The sequence below is a fragment of the Diospyros lotus genome, chromosome 11 (genome assembly GCF_014633365.1).
Source record: "Diospyros lotus cultivar Yz01 chromosome 11, ASM1463336v1, whole genome shotgun sequence".
NCBI lineage: Eukaryota > Viridiplantae > Streptophyta > Magnoliopsida > Ericales > Ebenaceae > Diospyros > Diospyros lotus.
In genome coordinates this window covers 31,287,224-31,311,299 of record NC_068348.1, presented here as the reverse complement: position 1 = coordinate 31,311,299, position 24,076 = coordinate 31,287,224, and the positions used below count along the sequence as shown (strand labels likewise).

The window sequence follows — 24,076 nt, the reverse complement described above, 5'->3', positions numbered from 1 at the left end:
TATAGAATTTTTTAAATATATTTATCTCTCCTTCACTCCAAATGAGTATATATTGAATCTTACAGATAAGAAAAAATAATAAATATGTCTTTCGATACATTCTAAAAAATTTAATAAATAATTTGATAAAAATCTTAAAACACTTTCTAACCTTATCTTGATAATTCTATATCTTGATTTGAAAAATATTTTAACCTTATTTTAATACAATCTTATCTTATTCATTTTAACAAACGATACCTAAAAATAGAACTAATCATATAACGCAATGACATTTCTCTATTTTCTTTTATTTTATGGTGTAAATTGCTCCAATCAGGATTGGTTCAAAGGGTAGGCTCGTGAGGCATGTGTCTAGGGCCCCAGAATAGAGAAGGGCCCTGAAAGCTATTGAAATAAAATAATTATTTAAAAATAAAATTAATAAATTTTTTATTTTTTATTAAGAGGTTGGGGGCCTAAATTAATAATGGGTTAGTGCCCCCAACCCCTTGAGGCCGTCCTGGCTCCAACACAAATGTCTTTGGATGTCTATTCAAATCATGTCCAAGTTTTGATGTCATTTTATGCCAAGTTTCATGTATCCATTCATGATAAAAGCTCAAGCTTTTTGGCTTTGGCTTTGGCTTATTCATATATAATAATTATATAAGGGTTGTGTTGGTTTTAAAATAGAAGTCATAATTGATATCGAAACGTTATTTAAATATTCATATTTTGATTGACATATTATTTTGATATTTTATATATTTATATTGATATAATATAAAATATAAAAATATCAATATAAAGCGTAATCTCTCATAGTACACATTCGAAAACTTAAGATACTAAAAAATTGTAGATTTGATTTTGTCTCCATAAAGTTAGGTTTTCGAGGTTAAACTTACGACAAATTTATTCGTTCATCTAGAGTTATAAACAGATAAATTGTAGATTTTAGAGATAATAAAATAGGTACAGATCGAAGGCTAATTATAATCAAGGGACCCTCAAGTTTTTCACACTATAAAAAAAGAAATAAAGTATCATTACAAGTGTTAAACTTAAATATCTATATAAATAATATTTTTATATTTAATATATATAAAAAAAATATACAGATTAACAAGAGCTCTACGAGATAGAAGAAAGGATAAGGATACATTCATTGCATCCTTCCTCATGAAGGGAATCTCATAACGTGAGAGCCCCACAGATATGAGCTTGAGTTGTGATATGTCACATATTAACTGTTAAATTAACTTTACATTATACAGTTTACGAATTTAAATAATAAAATTAGATGATGTTATAAGAAATCATTTTTAATAGAGTATTAAGGATGATCAAAGTATATAAAGAGTAAAGAACATTTTTTTGGACTTTTACTCAAGAACAAAAAAAACCAACATTTTTCTCCTAACTCACGTAGGGGTGAGCAGAATTTCGATTTAAATGAAATAAAAAAATTGAATAAGTCAAAATTTTTGATTCGGTTAGGTTCAAGCTAAGGGTTGGTTCAATTTGGCTTTTAAGTTTGACAATTCAGTTATTTTGGTTTAATTCAATTTTTGTATTAAAAAAATCAAAATCATCGAACTAAGCAATTACTTGAGAAATAAAAAGATTACTCAATTAATATTGCATGTTAATCAAGTACGATGTAATAATTACTCACGTAGTTTCATGGATTAGTCGACTAATATTACTCGTTACTTGAGTAATAATTGATAGTTCGAAAATCAGTTCAGTCTCTGTTTTGATAAAGATTAATCAACTAATATTACTCATTAGTTGAGTAATAATTGAATTATTACTCGTGTACAATTTCAAGGATAGTTGAGTAATAAATGAAAGATTTTTTTAGTTATTTTTTGTTTCAAAAAATAATCGATTAATCTTTTTTATTAGTCAAGTTATATCTAGAATTACTCACATAACTTTTCTGTTTACTTTAGTAATTGAGAAACGTTACTCGAATAATTGAAAAACTTACTCACGTAACATTTCGATTTTGTTGGTTTTATCAATTTTTGGAGTTTTTTTTTGTGTTTTTTTCTATCGATTCAATTTTTTCGTATTTATTCAATCTTTTTGGTTTTTAGTTTGTTCGATTTTTGTATTTGTTCAATCGAATCGATTCAATTTTTTATACAATTTCAGTCTATTTGATTTGAATATTAAGATTATTTCGATAACCGAATCGACCAAATACTCACAAGCAACCCAAAAGTGTGGTTGCCATCCAGTAACAATTTTAACTTGTTTGATTTAGAAGTCCTCATAAGTTGAGTTAATATGAGTTATACATGAATTTAAATATAAACCAAATATAACTAATTTAAAAGTTCGAACCCAAAACTAGTCCGATTACAAAGCCAAACTAAATCAACCTAATTAGATTCTGATTTTTGTTTAGGTTGTGCCTCAATTCAAAATTTATATAATTATATAAAACTTTTATAATTTAAAACCCAAGACATAACAAAATATTAAGATCTAGGGAACCTATTATAAGATACATTAAAAGTAGCAAGCAAAATTAAAATGAAAGAGTATGAAGGTATAAATAGCAATGCTTTGATATTATTTATGAAAATTGAATAAGATCGGATCACGTATATTATGCTTGCTCCAAATAAATATAATCAATATTGAATCAATCTAAAAATAAAATTTTAAATCAAATCGATTCAATCGCATTAATATAGATCAATTCATGAGTTGATGGAATCCTTGAACACTTATGTTATCGCTCGAACATAATAATAGATTTATTAACAAGAAATATTATCATCAAATCGCTCAAACTATACAAGAAAGAGAATGATAAGAGGGTGCAAGACAATTTTTGCACAAACACTTTAATACTTAAGTCAGACACTAAAGATTTGAATGTTATATTGAAATTAATATTAGAAACGTACTTCTTTTGAAATGAAGGTTTATCTATTTATAAAAGAGTATGGAGTTTTTCGATATATACTTGGATTAAGATTTTTACAAATGATGTTTATCTCAACATTCAAAGATCCACTAGAATCATGATCTTTACGGAGAATGTATATCTTTTTTGCAAAACTCTTGTATAAATTTTCAAACGTTATAGTTATCTTATTTGTATTTTATTCAAGTTATTCTCCTATCTTAGGAAAAAAATTACATGGCAAGTTTCAAAATCTTAACTGTGAAAATATCTCAAAATGACCTCATAGACGATTTCTAGGAGACTGTGTCTTCAAAAGCTTGCATTTATCAAGAACAATCTTTTCTCTGGAACGATTATTGAGAAATCATGTCTCTAAAGACCTATCATTTCTTTGGGATGGTCTCCAGGAGACATGGTCTCCCGAAAAAGTGTATTTTCAATTTTCGATAGATTGTGTTTTATTGAAGGTCAATAATTTTGGCCTTTATTTTTAGCTGAAAGATTGTTTTGGGTTTTTTGGGCTTTTAGCGAGCCCTTACCCAAGATACATCAACCACAATTAAATTTGTTAAAAAAAAAAAAAAGAAAGAAAGAAACCATCTTAATGGAAGTGTGAATTGATGAATCACTTAAACAATGTATTCAAAGACTTTGAAGTACAAGTTACAATATGCTATGTTTGGCCGAGTCAAATGGCTTATAATTAGTTAATCTAGCTACATCTCAATGATTTTATGATTATTAATCAAAGCATCATTGCTTCAACAAGTGACCAATTGGATTCCCAAGGTTGTGTACATTAAATTTAAGCCTTGGCTAAAATTTGCCTAAGTTATAATAATATTGTACACATATCTAGAACATCGATCCTTGTTGCAAAGTCTTGAGATTCCTTGCTTTGAAAGCCAGTGGCGGAGCCAAGAAGGAAGAATTTTAATCCGGGCCAAGAACTAATTTTAACCCTGATCAAATTATAAAAATTATAATTATTCATATTAATATATATAAAAAATTAAAAAAATCAGCTGGGGCCAAGGCCCCAGCTGGCCAACGTGTGGCTCCGCCACTGTTGAAAGCCATATGACTTTCTCTCGATTAAGAATCAATTAATAAGGGTTAAGCCCATGTTCAATGCTTAATTATATGTCTTATGAAATCTATGCTTTGTTTTGTCTCTCTAAGGGAATGTATTCAAATCCAAAATGCTATTTGGATATTTAGTTGCGTTATTTTTGTGATATTTTTGTATTATTATGTTATATATATATATTAATGTGATTTAAAATATAATACATAAAAATAAAATAATTAATTATATCAATAATCACTCAACTTTGCATTCTTTTATTGCTTGGTCATTAAACTTTAAAATATTACATGTTAGTCATTAATATTTTAAAATTGTTACTGCTCACTAAACTTTAAAATATTACTTGTTAATAATTAATATTTCAAAACTGTTTCTCATCCGTCACTCGTGAACTTAAAGTTCAGTGACTAACGAGTGACGAACGAGAAATAATTTTAAAATATTAATGACTAGCAAATAAATTTTAAAATTCAGTAATCAAATAGTAACAGAATATAAAATTGAATAATTATTAGTATAATTAACCCTAAAAATAAAAAAATTATTAAAAATGCCGTAATTGAACTATAAATATTTAAAAAAAAATATTCAATGTATTCGGTCTAAATCTTAAATTATAAATTCTAAAGTGACAGAACGCTCATCTTTAGTCAAAACTTAAGTTAGGAGATTCAAATTGGGGGTGCGACGATTATTTTAATTTTATTTATTTTTTAAATTTAAAAGATAGAAACAAAAATAAGAACAGTGTCGATTAAATTTGAAATGATTGGTGGAGTGAGTAAAGAAATAATAAAATAATGTAATTTTTACAATCCGCAAGAGTAAGGTTAAGATCAAAGCAAATTCGTGGTGTTTGACGACTGGTTGGTTTCTTCCCCAACGAGAGCGCCTCTCTCGGAATTCTTGAGAACTGGGCGATCTCGTCCTGCTCTTTGCAATTCGAAGCGCTGTGCTGTGATTCGGAACCGGAAGGAGAAGAATCCGCAGTTGCTCCCTTTCTCTCCTCCCGCAAACATGGATCCAACCACTTCTTGGGATTCCCTTCGGAAACAGGTAGATTCTCGTCCAAATCCCCGAAATTCTATGTGTATGCACGCGTATACGTGCCTTTATGTTATGAATCCGAGTTATTTGGGTGAATATTACGTGTTGATTTTTGTTCAGGCATTGGCGTTATCCGAATTGGGGTTAGGGTTTTTTTTTGATTAATCGATTGTAAAAATTGAAAATGTTGTCAAAATCTATGCCTTCTGGCGCCTGTTGCCAAAGACAGCGTTACTATTGTTAACATTTTTAAGAGCAGAAGGGCAGGGTTTTTGGCTGAGATACTTCTCGACAGAGCTAGAATTGCTTCTGACGTTAAGTCGTATGTTCACCAATGTTTGTATAGCGCCTCGTAGGCTTTGTGAATGCCTATATGGATGCTATGGCAAGGGTAGTTTGAAATAAGTGGGAGGGTGAAAGAGAGGAGTAAGGATTCATATCATTGGCTTTAAATTGAGATGGGTTGTTTGTGATATATGGCAATTAGTCCTTGGTTAAAGTTGTGCAGTAACGCTACTCTTCATGGACAACTCTGTTGATCAATGCCATGCATCTTTTGCTGATTGTGTTCTCTCTTGTTGTTCTTAAATCAAGTGATTATCACTCTTTTCTTTTAGCTTCAAATTGTGGTTCTGATATCGTAATCATGGTTATAAATGCTTTGGAATGAAGACATCATGAATACAGTTGTTCTCTCGGTTTCTTATTTTGAAGAATGGATTTTGCATTTTAGACTTTTGCTTCATAGAATCCTAATTTTCGTTATTCAAACAATACGCATATAGGCAAGGAAGCTTGAGGCGCAATTGGATGAACAGATGTATTTGTATCGTAAATTAGTCTCCACAAAAGTCGATGATTGTGCAGATAAAGATCTTGAATCCGAGATAGATAAACTACTCCAACAACTTCAGCAAGTTAATTTGCAAATGCAAGCTTGGGTGTCATCGGGTGGCTCAGAAATATTTTCTCATACATTGACTCGCCATCAAGAAATTCTTCTAGATCTTAAGCAGGTATTACTACTCTTTAATATGCATAAGAAAATAGGATTAGAGTCAATGTCTATATAGTATATAAATCTGGAAAGTATTAATCGAGTCATTATGTGGTATAATTTTGGTTGAGTAAGAACATATCTTAAACATGTGTATGTATAGCTGTGTTCATGGTCAATTAGATTGTGCATGTGTGTTTATATTGTTAAGTACAATAAGCGAGTGTTATATCCATTCATCAACAGTTCCACAATGCTTTTTACTACTCAAGCATTTATGAAATTATCAATAAAAGTTAAAATTTATGAAGCATAAAAGTTATTATTTTGGGTTTGGCAATAAACTTGTAGGTCTTCCAAGTCATCTCCTGAAAGTTTCCCCCATGTGCGTGTCATTTGGTTTTGGCTGCATCACCTGTCTGTATTCTTAGGCAACTGATGACAGTTTTCATTTGATGTTCTCATTCTATTAAAATAAGTTTGACCAGAAATATTTTTCATGCTGCTTATTCTATGCTGAACATGAACTAATTGCAGGAATTTAATCGTCTTTGCACTATCCTCCAAGCTAAGAAAGAGCATGCTTCATTGCTTGAAGATTTCAGGGAGTTTGATAGGGGGGGATTAGATTTGGAAGATGGTGGTGGATCTTATGACCAAGCCCTCCTTAGGGAACAAGCTTCCGTCAGCAGAAGTACAGGGCAGGTACTTGGAAGAAAGTTTTTGTGTGTGTTGGGGGGGGGGGGGGGGGGGGGGAATTCCCTTTTTCTCTTGGAATTGACTTGTTGATGTTTTAATAAACTAATATAATTCAATAGTTAATATTTCATCATTTTTTTTCTCTTTTTTTTTGGGGGGGGGGGAGGGGTTTTGAATTCATTGTTTTCATCCCTAAAGAGGCACATTGTCCCTTTGAATATTTATTCTTGCTGGCCCTGTTGAATTGTGCACATTCTTCCTTTGGTATGGGATATACACGGTGAAAATCTCAGCCCAGGAATTATCAGAATCCAAAATTAGTATTGCTGATGGTTTTTGTTTTAAGTTAGGATTGGGATATGCATGATCTTGTTTTTTGTTATTTTATGTACCTAAACTAGGAATCTAGGATTGCTGATTATTTTTTGTTTTAGGATTGGAAATTTAAATGTAATCCTGTCCTTTGTTATCTTAGCTGTTAGAATTGTGTCTCTCATATATAGGTTAGACTTGATTGCAGAGCTTTTTGGATTTTGGATGATTTATTATTGAATAGAGATGATTGGAGAATTGCTATATATGCACACACGTGTGCATCTTCAACCTTTAACATTTTTCTCTTTTTTTTTCCCTACTCATATATGTGCTTATTAGTGCACTTAAAGGATTTAATATTGATTTTTTTTTTAAAATAGGTTGGATATAGGTACAAGTATTTGATATGATACAAGCACTCAAGACACAAAGTCCTTATTTAGAAATTAGAATTCAATCGAGAGTGCATCACAAGTAACAAAATCCTATAGTTGTTGAATGGGTTTGTGAACGAGATGTAACTTGCAAAGACAAGTAAATAGGGAAGAGAAAAAAAAAAAGTAAAATATGACAAATCTTTATGATAATGTGCTTATTATGGAGCTGGAAGGAATGTTTATTTGATGCAAATTCATATACTAAGAGAAGCATGTGAATAAAGCATCAGGAAGAGTTTGGTTGTTCTGTTCTCTCGACTAAGAAGAACATACATGGGCATGCAGTATAACTCTAATTTTATCCAAAACCGTGACCACACAATATAAGGCCTGTGATTTTAGTTGTTGGAGCTGGGCTTGTGATTTTTGTTGTGGAATGTTGCATATTTGACATGCAAGGAATTTTAGAGACTTTGAGGGTGTAGAGAGTTTAGTGTTTTGTGTTGAGGGAACTATTCTCATTTCCATATTTTGGTGACTTAGAGAATATTTTGTTAACTCATTGGAATCTTTATTCTGGTTTGCAGGTCATTTACTTGTTTAGGGTTTACCTTTTTGGTCATTCTTTACGTATACTTGTTAACAGAAAGGAAAAAAGGACCATTTCATTTCATCGATCTATTAGTTGAAGTCTCAAAAATGAGTATCTTGTTTGTACAGGTGTTCAACCTAGATATATCCTGTTTTCAAGTTTCCATCCTTCTTAGATGCCAACTAGGACTTGAAAGAATTTGAATTAAACTTTATAACTGAATAATTGCTGAACCAACCTAAGTTCTAGGCCCCCCCCCAAAAAAAACTTTTGATTTCTGGTAAATTTTCTCAGAATTGATTTATCTATCAATATGTGGCTATCTTTTCTTTCTTTTCTTCATTTTTTTTGGTGCATGTAAATATCTGCTCACTAATTTAGTCTTTCCTGCGCAGATGGATTCTGTGATTTCTCAAGCCCAAGAGACCATTAGGACACTTGTTTTTCAACGGAACACATTTGGAGGCATCAATTCGAAGCTTAGCAACGTGAGCAGCCGGCTTCCGACGGTATGATTTTGGGTTTTATTTTTTGTTATCTCTTGCTATTATAATGTTTTATAGAACACGTGAAAAAGTAATTACGCCATTTTGGTTTTAATTGCAATTGAGTGTATGAAGTAAGAAGTCAACAAGCATTTGAGAATATGAAGTAAAAGGTCCACCGATCAAAATAAATTTAAAGGTGTGGACAAGCCAAATTTATGAATACCATGTAGACTTGACGACACAGAGTTGCTTGAGTGTCAAATATGATCATGTCAAGATGAGTATCAATTATTTTCGGCCAAATTTGTTGATACTTGATTCATATATCGCCGCAGGTCAATCATATCCTGTCGGCAATAAAGAAGAAAAAGTCAATGGATACCATTATCCTTTCCTTAGTTGCTTCCGTCTGCACATTTCTCATTCTGATTTATTGGTTGACTAAGTAGGCACTCGTCTTCCTCCGGTGGAGCCTCAACGACAGATCTCCATCCACTTCTATTTGTAAATACCTGTTGGTTTGTCAATAAATTTTGTATTCTTTATTTGTACCATGGTATGTGAGATGGCATTGTGCAGCTTGTTGGTTCGGGATAAACCTCGTCCATGGCATCTGGTTGGTAAATTGTACAGTCTAAAATTTGTGTCATCAAACCTTCACGGCGTTCTAATCTTGTCTTCCGTCATACATATATCGCAGAAATTAAATTACTGATAACAAACCTGAAGGTCCCCTGGTTGCCACTTTTGACAGTGTCTCTATTTGAGACTCTTGATATGGAATGATGAAAAATGGTTTTGATTTGTGGTTAACGTTGATGTTTCGTTTGAGAATCATGCCGGGCTTTGCTTGAGATTTGAGATTTGATATAGATTTTCAAACTGCATTGATCATATGCTACAAGAGCTGTGAGACTGCTGCGTTTTAGGTAGTTTGATTGTACCGGTTTCCTTCTAGTTCCAGTCATTCCATGATTGGAGGTTCGGCTTACAGAAGGGGGTTATGGTTAAACTCTTTTAAGGCTGCATTCTGTAGTGTGGAGGGAGCTTGGTGCTTTTGAATTACAATTGTGGATTGTATTAGTCCAAAGCCCAATTTGGAACTGTAATAGTTTCAATGATTTCAAGGCGATCCATGCTTTCCTTTTAGTGTTTTGCTTTCCTATTAGTCCACTCAATTATGACATTTTTAGGGACACTCATAGATTAAGGAGTTGCATTAACACAAATATGTAACATATTAAAGTATGAATGTTACCAAATTGTCTAATTAGCATTTTTGTTTACCTATATTGCTCGGGCAATGCTAGTACATGGTGCTTATGGACACTTTTAAGCCTGATTTTAGTAGTGCCACTGAGGCTTGTGCCTTACAATTGAAGGTTCAAAACACATTATTTGCATAAATTCCTCCAGCCCCTCCATGGCTTGTGTTATTTTTAGAGACATTCATCATTTACTTTTAGTGTTTTGGATTCTTATGAATTATTTATTTTTTTAAAAAAATACATTGGGCAAGATAAGCATATCTTTTGACCTAGCAAAGTTCTTTTCTTTTTTCTTCCCTTTTTAAAAATCCCATCAACCCAAAATACCGAACCCAAACCACAGGGGTGTCCATAAAATTGTCTATAAGGGGTTAAAAGAATAGTATTTGATTTTAGGGGTTAAAAGAATTAATTTGTACCAACACTTTGGGTGAAGCTACAAAGGGGTTATTATGGCTTCCACTTTTATATGAATGTGGGGTTACATATTTGGAGTCTAAATATGGGTTAGAATTATGGTGGATCAATTAAGAGTTAATGAAGCTGAATAATAATAGTCAAAAGTTATGGATGGTGGTTAGGCCAAGAGACAAATTACTCATAAGTTGGGGGAGGCAGTGGTATTATAGCTAATTCAGGTCCAAAAGTCAGTTTTGTAAAGTTCCAACTTCAAAAGATCAATTACAAATTTATCTTAAAATAATGTTTATTTTTCGAATTCATAATTTAACCACCATTTTAATCTATTCTTGAGAAATACGTCAACTATTTTTATAAAAAAAATTTAGACCTTAAGTAGATTTATGTTAGGTTTAAGTTACATTAAGAATAGTTTTATAAGTTCATATAATTATATTATTATCATAAACTTCCGAGGAGGTTTTTGACATTTTATTTGATTTTAAGAGTTGAAAATTTATACTTTGATAATACAAAATTTTTTTCCATAAAAAAGAATTTCATTGGAAAAAAAATAAGAAAGTATTTATAGCTTTGAGGTAGGGCATATACAGAAGAGTCTCATAACGAAATATCACAAAAAATCTAATAGAATAAATAACGAACACAAAAAAAGGGAAAAGTAAATTAAATTAATTTTATTTAGTCATTTAGCGGAAAAAGGGACATGATTGAAGCCATCCATCAATCACATTTAGTATGGTCCGAGGAGGATAAAAAGAAGAGACGCAATGAGAATTATTTTCCAATTGTCAAAAATATCTAGAAATGAAAACAAACAAAATGGGGCCAATTGGTATTTCCAAGAGAGACCATTTGGAGGGCACTTATGTAAGTTACTTTTGTGGCCTCTTCCAAAAGTACTTCCAAACACAACTTGTGGGTACAACCTTAATCAGCATGGTCTATTTTTGCATAATTCTCTTTGAGCTAGTTTTTGAAAACAAAAACATATGATCCCTTCATTAGGGGGTGTGCATTTGGTCCAAAATCAGATCGAATCGGAATTAAAAAAATATTTAATTTAAAAATCGAAGACAAAATTAATACGATCTAGTCAGTTTTAAAAATTATTTTTGAGAAATTAATGAATAAAAGAGAAAAATAAAAATAGTGGAGTTCCCAAACTTTTTTTGGTTTTTATTTAAAAATGGAAAAATAAAAACCCAAATATTGTAATGAAATGGACCATATATACAAACCCTTGATTTATATATATATATATATATTATATAATTATTATAATTAAAGTAAAAGACATGGACAAGCAATCTAGTCATATAACAATTTCATGCGTAAAATTATTTGGTTTCTGTTTTCAGTGAAAGATGTTAATTAAAATTAGGGAAGTTGTTAGTAATGGGTAATAGTTTTTTATTAATTTAAATAAATGCTAAACACTAAAAGTTATTGTTAAATGCTAAAATTTATTTAAAATATTAAAAATTTACTAAACTCTAAAGTTAGGTTCTTAACGGAATAGTTAAAGGAAAGAAAATAAAAATGAGAATGAGAGTGGTATCATTATGCTTGATCCAAACATGAATAGAATCATCGTTCTATCTCATTATTATCATTTTATTAATTTAAATTAAAAAATTTTAAAAAATGACATTTAATTTAAAAAAATCATATAATTATCGAATTATGTTAAAAAATCTTTTCTCCTTTTTAAGTAAAAATATTAAATAAAATTAATTTAAGTGACAATGGTGACGGATAACGACAAATTTATATACACAACATTATTAGAAGAAAAATATAAAGATAAAAAGGCAATAAATCTTCTAATTCTATGGAATAAGAAAGCTTTCCATTTATTTTATGATGGAAGCTTTTCGATCGTTTTGAAAGAATGGTAATTCTCTAAAAATTAAGTTACTCTATTCAATCGTAGCAATTAAATAGTTTCATTCTCTTTATTAGTTTGATTTTACCCAATCAAAGGTAACCCCAAGTGAGTTGCCCTAAAATTAGAGGTTGGGGTTGGTTAGGAAGGTAATCACATTTATGTTTTAAGTAAAAGCAATTAATGATTTTAATTATGGGGTTTGTGACCTTTTAGTGAGTGGGAGGCAATGAAAGGCTGAGCCTTGCTTTTCCTATTTTGTCAAAGATGGGCCTTTGTTTGGAGAGACAAAGAGATCTAATAAAGAGATTTGATCCAATTTGATAAGACAAGGGCAAAGCCAGCATGGGATCATGTGGAGTGTTCTCATCACATCAGCCAATCAAATTGCCATGCCAAACAACACTCATTTCTTTTCAACACTTTTTTTTTTCGGGGGCGGAAGGTGAGATATGAGTAACTCAATAAGATGCGAGTGACTCTCAAGATGCTTGTGATGAGCTCGGTCATCACTGATTGAGATAAGAGTAAATAGTTTGAGAGTTTGAAGTTTTCAAACAAGGACACTCTCTTATATCTCTAATCGATTTCTTTTTCGGTAGGTCTTTCAGTCATTAAGATTCTCTTGATCATCAGCTCTTTTGTCATCTTAAGAGTCACATGTCACAAGCATTTTAAGAGTCACTTGTGTCTTGTTGAGCCATTCGTATCTTATCCTCCCGCATAAAAAAAAATTGGTTATTGTAGTTGAGTAATAATAATAATAATAATAATAATAATAATTATTATTATTATTATTATTATTATTATTATTATTAGATTAAGAGGACAGTAGTTTGGGAGATTAATAATTGGATTAATTAAAAGCAAAAGATTATACTTATCTCTGGGGTTTACTTTAGAGATTTGATGGTATTAACAAACTAATTATTATGTGAAGTTTAGATAAATGACTGTCCACGTCAGCTTTCCCTTACGGCTGTCGGCCACTTGTCGCGGTCTGCGTAATCTGACTAATTACGCTCCTAATGAAGAAGCTGGCTGTTTACGGCTTGTAGTTACTTGTGCATGCAAAACTTTGAATTCAAAAGTTGACAAAAATAATAAATTAACTACCTTTGATTGGGTTTACCATTTACTTTTGGAGTTACATATATAAGTTTTAAGAATTAACTCTTTTGACCCAACATAATAATCAACTAATTATGTATAATTACCCTAGAAAATAGGTCGAGCGGCCGGATGAGCAATATACTGGTATTAATTCAGTGGTTTGCGAATTCGATTCTCGCCCTATACCAGGGCCAAGGGCCCAAATTGCAATTTACTTTCCCTCAAAGACTGCACAAGAACAATCATCCCAAGTAATTATGTATAATTTACCATCTGACCAATGGTTTGACCAAAAACATATTTTGTCTATGTATTTTTGGCATTTTTTTTCGTGTGATTATTTAAATTTTTTCTTATTTTGATTACTCTATTAAATTTGATTTTTAAGTAAATTTAACTCCTATGCTTTGATCATTCTTTATGTGGTAATTTGAATTTTTTGTTTGTTGATTACACTTCTGAACCTGTATTTTCAAGTCAATTTAACCCTTAACTTTCATGTGTTAAAAAAAGATAAAGTAAGATAACAAAATACATGTCACACTTTATTCATTTCAAAATACAAATGTTAAATTTTGACTCGAATATATAAATCCAGTTGTATAATCAAAATAATAAAAAGTTTTAGTTATCATATAAAAAAAAATTCAAAGTACAGAAGTTAAATTAATTTAAAAATATAAATTTATGGGTGTAATTGAAATAACGATAGAGACAATAAACCTATTCTTTAAGTTTGCAAAGAAAATCACGATGCTTAACTTAGGATTATATATGATAGTGACAATATTAATTATAAGAGATCACTTCTAAAAATAATACTAAACACTTAAGTATTAATATCTTGTATTTTATGTTTTATTAATGTAAAATATCATGGCAACTGTCGAATTTGAACGTTGAATTTAGATGAAGCATGTTTAGATTCATTAGTATCAAAATCAAGTCTTTTTTTTTCCTTCATTGAAAACAACATTTTGCTTAACGACAACTTGATATTAATTTACATCAACAAAGCAAGCTAAGCATGATTTGTACACATTTGGACTTAATGAATAAATGTTTTTATATTGTTTGTTTATTCTTTCCCCTAATGTGCATGGACTTGGTTCACAATTAGACAAAACTTTTGCTTAGTTTTCATTTAAAGTATTTAATTAGTCACCTTGAATGAGACCATTTAGACAATTACAAAACTTTCTCTTATTTTCCTAATTAACTCTATGGATCTCAAAGTTCAACATTACAAAATTTAATAAATAACCTAATCACCCAAGTAATAGGAAAAAGAATATTTAACATTTAACTTTATCAAAATTTGATATCTCGTTCAAGAAATAAGAAGCGATCCTAATGTATAAGATCTTTTATTTTACGATAATTGTGTTTGTATAATTTTTATTATATCTTTATTGAAAAAAAAAAAAAACCCATTTCTACATCTAACTCGTGACCTTCTTATCACAAAAAAATAACTTTGTTATAGTTATTGAAAATTCCTCACCCCTTTTCTAATTGTATTCGTGAGATATGCTTATAAAATAGATATTTTTCTGTTGATATTTCTTTTTCTAATAGATAATTTTTGAGGACTTGGATTATTGTCTATAATGCAGTGAGCGACTAGGGCACATATACACCTAATATGCTGATTTATGAGCCATGAAAACTATTTTTTTTTATTATTGATTTAACTAAAATTATCATAATACCCATAGAGTGGAGGAATGGTCCTCCCTTCTATTTACCAGACATCTATAATAAATGTTATGACATCATTGTTGCTATATGCAAAAGCAACAAAACCATCTCCAGCTCTCCACAACTGGGCACTTACAGTAAATCTTCAAGAAATTTTACATTAATTCAACAAATAAAACCCATCAAAATATTGACCATTCCCAATTATGCAACAAGTACTTGGATCATGGAATGCACAGCGGCTGCATAGAAATATACCATAGGAACCTAACCCTAAACATAACATGTTTAATACAACTGCACCTGTTTGATGTAAAGTAATATTTTTTGTGCCCTTAATCAAAGAAACATCAAATTTTGTAGATTCTATAACAGAAAAATCATAACAATAACAGTTAAAGAAGACAACAATGTCAACCACCAAAGTGGTAGATTAGAGAACAAAGTTGAGTTGATTTGCCTGTGAGATCTTGTGGGTTTTTTTTTTTTTTTTGGTGGTTTGGTGGTGTCCTAGAAATAGTGATCTTTTCTTAATAACAATGAACGTTCAGATGTCCGATCTAAATTTCTGTATAAGTAGTATATAGACAAGTAGTAAAGTCTCACCTAGTTATCCGCACTCCTTGATTTGCCACTTTAGGAAGAATAAAAAATAACAATGGTGATCAAAATGAAAGTAAGCCGTAAAAGAAATTCAAGAAAAGGACAAAGCAAAAAACAAAACACAATGTCCCCACAAGGACTTGGTGCACCAAGCCACCAAACTAATAGAGTTCCTAAGTACAAAAGGTGGGCTGTTCAATCCACATGACTGAGAATGATTTATCCCCCACCTTATTTGTTTTCTTAAGATGCCCAAACTGCAAAATGGATAGCATCAACCACCAATGTTGTGGGGTTATCTACCCTAAAAGCATTTCTCTGAGGTGTGTCCTAAGTCCTAGCCTTTCCTTCAATAGTTTCTGCACTCTCCCCTCTTTAAAGACTCTATTCTTATTATGATGACTAACTGTTCTGTTTTTTTTATCCTTTTTTGGTGCATGCCAGGCTGCTGCCAACATAATCATATGATCACTCTTTTGGAAGGCTAACTCCTTGTTGGGTGGGTGGACAGTGGCCAAACCAAGAATTTTGATGGGAGAAGATGATTGATAGTTGATGAAATACTGTTTATAAAGCTTGCTCTTCAAAAATATTGAGGGAAATGAAAATGTCAACTTAACAATAAAAATGTTGACCCTCATTTTCTCATTTTGCACAAAACATTAGTTACTAAAATATACAATGTAGTGTTCGAAACTCTACATGAACAGTCTCTTTCTATCCTTTAGGAGATTAATCAGTCACTTGTCACGAGATTTGTTTCTTCCAGCCCAAAAGGATAGTCAGATGCTAGCTTGCAGCGGTAGGGAATAGACTCCTGTGATCAATCCAACAGGGAGTGACTGGCACCTGCAAGTACTACGATGCTTAAGTAAAAGATTAAAGTGACAGAGTATCAGTAGGGTCAAAAAGAACATACATTGGCTTTTGATAGAGCTATCTTATATAGAAGGATGAGATGTCCTCTTGCATGCATGCTTGCATCGGGCGTTACAGGGTGATGGGACTGGATATCCGACGCTGACGGGGCACCTTAACGGTGGCATAGTTCTGATGAGACTTTCATTAAATGTGGATATGATCTATCATTAATGAGGATGAGATCTGGAGCAAACGCGAGAGTATCCTGCATGCAGTGGTAATAATGGTTGTTGCAGGTTGAAGTTGGGCTGAGACCAAGCCGTGGGCTGGGCGGTCTTTGGGCCTTCTGAACTAGGCCAGACCTGATTTGGCTAGTACGGTCCAAGATTATTCTAAGTTTAAGGATGAGTGGATTAAGAATATTTGATCTAAGAAAGAGTATTGTCAATCTCATAGGTGACATCTACGTGTGTGTGTGTGTGTGTGTGTGTGTGGACATATACAATGCAGTTTGAAGAATATAAGGAGTGTCACTTGTATGGATTTGGATCTAGCATGTAGAAAGAGGCATAAAAACCAAAATAAATAGGAAAAATAAGGTGTGAACTGAGCATCTGCACATCCTCCTCCTCCTTGTAACATATAAGAATATTCTAGAAAGTGGTGAAGAAAACAAGTTTACTGGGAAAGATAAATGAATAGAAATGAGTTTCCACTTTTTTTGTTGATCATTATGCCTGGAGTTAGCATATGTTTCTTCTTCTCCTCAAAACATGCATCTCATGTGTTTCTATTTTAATTTTAATATTAAATGCATGCATATGTTGTGTTCCAAAACTATTATATATTATATGTAATGTGTGTGTATACATATAAGTATGTATCATTCATATAATATATAGAAGTTAACCACAACAAGAGGATCAATAAACATATTTTTCCATCCTCTTAGCCAAATCTGGTGTTATACAATAAATTATTTTTATATAGCATACAGTCAGTCAACCTCAGGACCCATGACAATTAGATTAGATTATACAGCTATGTGCTTAGAGTCTCAATCAAACCCATTACCTACTCTCTCTCTCTCTCTCTCTCTCTCTCTCACACACACACACACAGTAAAAGAGTCTTTCCCACACACACATATATATATATATAGTATAAGTCATTTAATACCCAACACATTTTTATCCAATTGCCATCATCACAAATTTTGTATAGCCACCAAAGGGGGAGAAGCCTCACAAAATATTACCCAATGGAACCACAAAGAAAGAAACCAGATCCTCCTGAGACTCCAACTATCATCATCTCTTCACCAGAGCCTCCTTCATGTCCTCCAGCTGCTTCAGTACTGGAGAACCCAGAAGAGGAAAGAAAAGAAGAAGAAGAAGAAGAAGAAGATGATGATGATGATGATGAAAAAGAAGAGGATCAAGAACAAGAGAGGGTAACTGATCTAAACATTCATCTAGAACTCTCTTGCAAGGAGTCCAGTGATCATAAGCTCAATCCAGAGCTCAATCTTATTGATTGCTTGGACATGGCTTCATCATCTCATAATCCTTCAGAAACTGCCCAGGAAGGCGATGTCGAGCCCCGGGTTTTCTCATGCAACTATTGCCAAAGAAAGTTCTTCAGTTCACAAGCACTTGGAGGGCACCAGAATGCTCACAAGAGAGAGAGAACCCTAGCAAAGAGAGGGCTTAAAGTAGGGTTAGGATTACCCTTTGGCAACTCCTACTTGAACCATAGTCACTACTCTAGCATGGCCAGTCTTCCTCTCCATGGTGCTTACAATAGATCTCTTGGAATCCAGGTTCATTCAATGATCCATAAACCTAACTCTTATCTACCAAGTTCTTCAGGATTTAAAAGCTTGTATGGTCACAGTGGATGGTCAAGGCTTCCTCTTGATCCACAACCAGGTATAGGCAAGCTAGCAGCAGAACACTACCACACAACCTCGGCCACCGGCGGGTTCGCCAGATTCAGCACGGTGAGGATGATGACCGGCTCTCCGGCTGATGAGGCGATTGGCGGTTGTTGGTGGGCAGATTCTGGTCGCCTGAAGACTAGTCAGGATGATCAGATTCAGAAGCTTGACTTGTCCCTCAAGCTCTAAGGCCCCCTTTTTTCTTATTTGTGTATTGATGATCTCATTCATATGATTGATGTTCCAAGAATGGGCTACAGTCACCTTTTGTCATGGTTTTTTGAGTAAGATTTTTGTATATTTGATCATAGAAAAGTTTTTGAAGAAATTTAGTTTCTTTGTTCTTGACTAAGAACTATTCAGCTCATCAAGTTGGCTCAGCAAATTGGCTCTAAATCTAGAACTAGTGTTGAAAGTATATATTGTTATCCGTCGCAGAGAAAATTGTAAACCTGCGAAATTTCAAACGTTATGCTGATATAAGAATTACTTAATTGAAAAAACTAAAGATAACAAATCTTCCTCTTTCCTAGTACCTGTCAAAAGCTTGGTTCAGTTCTTCCTAGGAAACCGAATCCGAATCCCCTTTACAAGCAAAACACTTTGAAAAGAGACCACATAGAATCAATCCTGTCCATTCCAAACTGTTACTGTCCTTGGAAGGAAAGGGCAGAGAGTTTACAAGGCAATATCTTGTCCTAATTGCAAAAGTACTTTGTTGACCCTTCAATGGGGTTGAGGATTCAAAGCATGAGCCATGAAAATTAATGGGATAGAGCCATAGAGTGCGGGAGAGGATAAGTGTTGGTATTAATGGTAAAATTATTCTTACATGATTAGAATGTGTCTGTGAATTTCTCTCTGTCAAAAAATAAGAGAAAAAGTTAAAAGAGTATAAATATGATTCTCTATTGCCCCTAGCAAAACCGAAACCTTGTGCATTAGAAACACCCTTTAACACAAAAACTTATCCCAAACTTATGAGTCCAACCCTGCTACAACTTTGCCTGAAAAAAGAGTTAACAACACAGTATGATTACATTATTCAAGGGGAGATTATGTTCTACGATTGTGTGATTTTACGTGAAAAAAACATACGTAGTGATGTCGTGGTTAAGTTATACATAATCTTTTCATTATTTAAAAGAAAAATGAAATATGAATAAGATCTACTAAAAGAATTTAATGGAATAAGCTTCTCAAACACTAATAAGAGTTTTTCTCTTAAAAACTTAAAAGGGGTAGGGTCGCATGTTATTTCCTTTTTCTTTTGTCTTTGTACTAAATATAATTATATATATTGTCGCGTAAACTACACACAAATAATATATATATATATATAGAGAGAGAGAGAGAGAGCTTTTGGAAGGGTTAAAATCAATATATTTTCTGTAACGTCAAATCCCCCACCCAAGATCAAGAAACTTAATCTAACTGTATCTTCCATTGAAGACGTTCTAAGCCCTGATGACACCTCAAATTAATCAGAGGAAGCTGTCGGTTGCTCCCTCACATTTAAAAAATGCGAACTTCACCATCGAACAGTGAGCTAACGTGGAAAGTGTGAGCCTGTAAACTAGAGAGAGATCTTATGATGAAAACCAACAAATATGAGTTGGGTAACACTTGAAATCCTCACTTAAATACAAATTAAAGCTGATTAAGGACTGCGACTTGGTCCTTGTTTTGCAGATTTCAATGGACCATGTTTGCATATTTCTAGATTTAAGAATGCATGGCGGGTTTGTCTTCTTCCTGGGTTGGTGTACGGCGCCTAATTAATTATGATGATCACTAAATCCTGCAAGATTTTGCTGTGATGTTAAGATCTGATCCGATAGCCAGTCAGCCTCCGTTCCAAACATATTTTACTTAAATTATTGTTTACTGAATCATTGTTTAAGTTCGGCTCGTAAGGGGTCTTGTTAGTGCACTATGATGTGTCATAATCTTAATTTATCTAAGAACCTGAGGCCTGAGGAAGTGTTAAATGTATGGTACAAAGTACTATTCCAAAATTCAACACTTGTTCCTATCTAACATAGCTCCTAGCGTGGCAAGTCAGAACCCAAGAAATATTCAGTATTACACTACAACTGACATCAGAACCAACTCATGCTCAAAACCATGCGGCTATTAAGAGAACCGATGGTTTTGACATCACATTCATCCATCTTCCATGTTCCCCCTTCCTTAGATATTCCTTTCGTGCCAAATCATCAACTAGTGGATTAGATTTAGGCTCATGAAGATGCCCAGATGGCTCATGGGGAGGCCAAATTTGGCCATCAAAGAGCTTGTCTGAACTACTCTAGCAACTAGTGGCTTATGCTCTTTTACTTCCTCTCTATTAATGTACATCCCTTTTTCCTTCTTTTCCACCATTCTTCTTTTTCTTCTTCTTCCTGTTCATTCCTGCCCGGGCTACAGAGGACTCCTCTCCACTGAGTACACAATTAACAGGTTCCAGATAACATACAAACTTGGATACCACATTCCATGGAAGCCAGGAAGGTTGCATCAACAGGGTTGGTCCAATGGCTCTAAGAACAATAAATAAAATCTTATTACACTGATCAGGTGGTATTGGTGCATACTGCACTAATCACAGCTCCTCAACATTTTGTAAGTTCATTGTTTCTCTGGCCTATGATAGCCAAATAGTTCCATCATCATCATCATAAATCCAAGGAGGATCATAAGAAACAGAAAGTAACATAAATCATAACAAATATTTCCACAAACAAGATGATGGCGAGGCAAACTATATGTTGCCATCATGTAATTTATCAGTCAACTTGATTGGTAAACATTCTGTTTACCTTAACAGGGCAGGATGGCGTCAAGACACGTGACAGTGTCCTAGTCAACGTATTTCACCACATGTCATAGCCATAGAGAACTTCCATATCAAGTCAACGCCAATATCAAAACCCATGCAATGCAGATGCCAAGTGAATAATCTGTAAATGACTCACTGGGAAAGACCATAAGAACTTAATTTGTGGAACCGAGGAATCCATAGATCAGGACTATGGTACCCCAAGTCCTTGGTACATCTGTAAACTAGATAAGTTAGTCATAATGCACTGAGAAACATAGAATTATGTGGATTTCCAGGTCCAACATGCTAAAGGAGTTGCATGCTTGAACATAGGAGACCTTCTTTAATCATGGAAACATTCAAAACACAAAATCTTACATTAAGGAACATGAAAGTATCTAGAATCTTCTACTTATCAACAAATAACTCCACATTTTTGAACCACTGAATAAGCTCAGCTCTATCCTTGTTCATCATAAATTGATGCAAGAAAATAGAAAAGTCATCATTTACCCCCCTTGCCTTCAGGAACTCAGAGAGTGCATTCTGAAGCTTATTGTCCAAATCCCTGAAAAAAGCCAAATACATAATAAAAAATAGTTACAGCCAGACCCAATATTGCAGAAGTAGATGTGTTTTCATCAGAACCAATAACTAGATCACCAAGTTTTTTGCATAACAATCTAATATCTGACATGGATATGGCCATGAATAGAGATGGCTGTCTGAAGGTCTAGAATTCATGTAGTCAATCCCCATCTAGTGGGATTAAGGGCTATGATTACCATGATTGTTGGAATCTAAAATCTAACAGTTTATTATTGCAGTGCTAGTTTTCTATATATCTTCAGCGTCAAATAGGGTTTGCTAATTAATTGAAGTAAAATTGGTCTGGAAAGACACCATATGTACACATTTAAAGATTTCAGGATATCTTCAGCATCAAACAGGGTTTGCAAATTAATTGAGGTAAAATTGGTCTGGAAAGACATCATATGTACACATCTAAAGATGAAATCTTTATATTCGATTGACTAATTCACAATATTCAGTGAAATGTGATAACAAGAAACAAATGAACAATGCTGCTAGTTGGCAGCCATAATCGATAAACAACAACAACGAATTAAACTAAATTAGATTCACGACAAAGAAACAAAGAAAGAATAATATTTTCAATTCATTCACAAACTAAGAGCACTATATATATATATATATATATAATTGCAAAAAGGAATGACCAAGTTTGAAGAAGCGAAAATGTCATACCCAAAGTTAGGTCCCATATAAGGTTGAGCTAGAGATCCCTCACGCCTAAAGATGTAAACTTTCTGAATCTCAATATGATCTGGCCAAGCAGAACAGACAAACTCCAGATCACATCCTTCTTCCTTCGATATATCAACTAGCACACTTATATGTAGATGCATATCTTCTGTAGTACTATCATCGCCAGATTTGGGAACCATAACAGATCCATCAAACATTGTAGCCTCAATTTTTATAGTTTCATTCTCTCCAAATTTTCCCTTCAGTGTAATCCACTGCTCACCAGGTTGATCTTCCACCTCGAACTCTTTAAATCTCGTAGCAAGCTAGAAAATTACCATAGAGTGTAATACAATAACAAAATGTAGACAGTCATGATTGCTTGGGAACAATGCCAATAATTTAAGACTACCAATTATGTTCTGAAAGAATTTGAGAGACAGAAAAAATAAGAACTAAACATGATTAGTAGAACATATCTTGTTTGGCTCACTAGTCCCTACAGTCAAAGATTTTGGTTTAACTGCACAGTAATAAAAAACGACTATGCAAAGCAGTGGTTGGGTTGTGTACAAAAATGACCTTTTCTTAATCCTCGCAAAACAAAGAGTCTCAAGTACTTGCATGTTGGGAAGTCCTTATTCATGCAATAAAAAAAAAAAGATCCTTTCGTTACTTTAAACAAAGTTCATTCTTTTTTGAGGAACAAAATGAGACCGACTTTGTTGTATGACACATAATGTTAGGCAGTGATGCACCAACATGTGCAAAATATAAGCATAACTAAGACAAGGATATTATTCATAATAAGATTAAAGTGGCACCTATAGAAGATAAAATCGAGAAACACAATTAAAATTGGTCCAATCATGTGAGAAAAAGACCAACAGAATCTCTTGTGAGGAAAGTAGATGGAATTGAACAAGTATCTAGTAAAGTGGTAGAGGAAGACCACAAAACACTTGGTGAGAGACACGTTGGTAAAATATGAATGATAGAAACGATTTCTAAGTTAGAATTCATGGAGCCGACCCTTGACACGGTGTTTTGAGCCTCCAAATGGAGGGTCGGATTTCCATTTAGGACTTCAGATAACAAAAACTCCACGCAAGATTACAAACACAGAAACATTCAATTCATCATTTAACTGGCTTGGTTAATACAACATTCAATTGATTCAGAATCTTGTATTCCTTGCCGCTTCCTACATTTTACAAGCAAATGAGCAAAAGAGTACACAAAAGAACCATTAGGTCTTCAGAAATATGACACCTCATACAAATTCCCCATCTTTTCCTCGCATTTTCTCGGGAACCAAACAGAGAACCAAATTCGACAGAGCAAAAAGGGGAAGAGAGTTTACCTGGTGGGGAGGAGCGTACTCGGAATGGTACTGGATCTCGTTGCGCAGGACCCTGAGTAAGATCGATTCGAAGGGCGACTTCTGGGCTGTCTGGGTCGACATACGGGTCCGGTTTTGGGCGAGAAAATTGGGTATGAACCCGTTTGGTTGGCCAGAAAATTGCTGTTGCTGGAGTCGATCCATTAGGGCTCTGGAAGGAAAGAGAATTGATCGTCGGGCAGCTCGAATAGCCTGAGCCATCGCTCCGGTGGAGGGTTTAAGGAAGGGTCTTAGGTTTCGTTGTTACAGTTAATTAGGGCTCTCTTTCAGGA

General features: G+C 33.3%; 3 protein-coding genes across 3 annotated transcripts; 2 read left to right on the top strand and 1 right to left on the bottom strand.

The window, feature by feature from the left end:
• Window positions 1-4,836: 4,836 nt before the first annotated feature.
• Window positions 4,837-9,329, top strand: LOC127812533 (Golgi SNAP receptor complex member 1-1-like). The gene is made up of 5 exons (XM_052352949.1): window positions 4,837-5,057; window positions 5,834-6,064; window positions 6,583-6,750; window positions 8,424-8,537; window positions 8,852-9,329. The coding sequence occupies exons 1-5, from the start codon at window positions 5,019-5,021 to the stop codon at window positions 8,963-8,965; spliced, it is 666 nt and encodes a 221-aa protein (XP_052208909.1). The 5' UTR covers window positions 4,837-5,018; the 3' UTR covers window positions 8,966-9,329.
• An 8,214-nt stretch (window positions 9,330-17,543) lies between these two features.
• Window positions 17,544-18,580, top strand: LOC127813735 (zinc finger protein 3-like). Its single transcript, XM_052354865.1, has one exon. It carries the CDS (start codon window positions 17,632-17,634, stop codon window positions 18,496-18,498), a length of 867 nt encoding a protein of 288 aa, XP_052210825.1. The 5' UTR covers window positions 17,544-17,631; the 3' UTR covers window positions 18,499-18,580.
• A 2,696-nt stretch (window positions 18,581-21,276) lies between these two features.
• LOC127813736 (uncharacterized protein At2g39795, mitochondrial) lies at window positions 21,277-24,076 on the bottom strand. The gene is made up of 3 exons (XM_052354866.1): window positions 23,766-24,076; window positions 22,403-22,728; window positions 21,277-21,701 (listed from the first exon to the last, which is right to left on the bottom strand). The coding sequence occupies exons 1-3, from the start codon at window positions 24,003-24,005 to the stop codon at window positions 21,542-21,544; spliced, it is 726 nt and encodes a 241-aa protein (XP_052210826.1). The 5' UTR covers window positions 24,006-24,076; the 3' UTR covers window positions 21,277-21,541.

Excerpts from the sequence above, each read along its gene's own strand:
- LOC127812533 (XM_052352949.1), top strand. The coding sequence starts at position 5,019 with ATGGATCCAACCACTTCTTGGGATTCCCTTCGGAAACAG. Across the intron at positions 6,065-6,582 it reads TTCTTCTAGATCTTAAGCAG|GAATTTAATCGTCTTTGCAC; the intron begins GTATTACTACTC and ends AACTAATTGCAG. Across the intron at positions 8,538-8,851 it reads TGAGCAGCCGGCTTCCGACG|GTCAATCATATCCTGTCGGC; the intron begins GTATGATTTTGG and ends ATATCGCCGCAG.
- LOC127813735 (XM_052354865.1), top strand. The coding sequence starts at position 17,632 with ATGGAACCACAAAGAAAGAAACCAGATCCTCCTGAGACTCCAACTATC.
- LOC127813736 (XM_052354866.1), bottom strand. The coding sequence starts at position 24,005 with ATGGCTCAGGCTATTCGAGCTGCCCGACGATCAATTCTCTTTCCTTCC. Across the intron at positions 22,729-23,765 it reads AGTACGCTCCTCCCCACCAG|CTTGCTACGAGATTTAAAGA; the intron begins GTAAACTCTCTT and ends GTAATTTTCTAG. Across the intron at positions 21,702-22,402 it reads TATATGGGACCTAACTTTGG|GGATTTGGACAATAAGCTTC; the intron begins GTATGACATTTT and ends GGCTTTTTTCAG.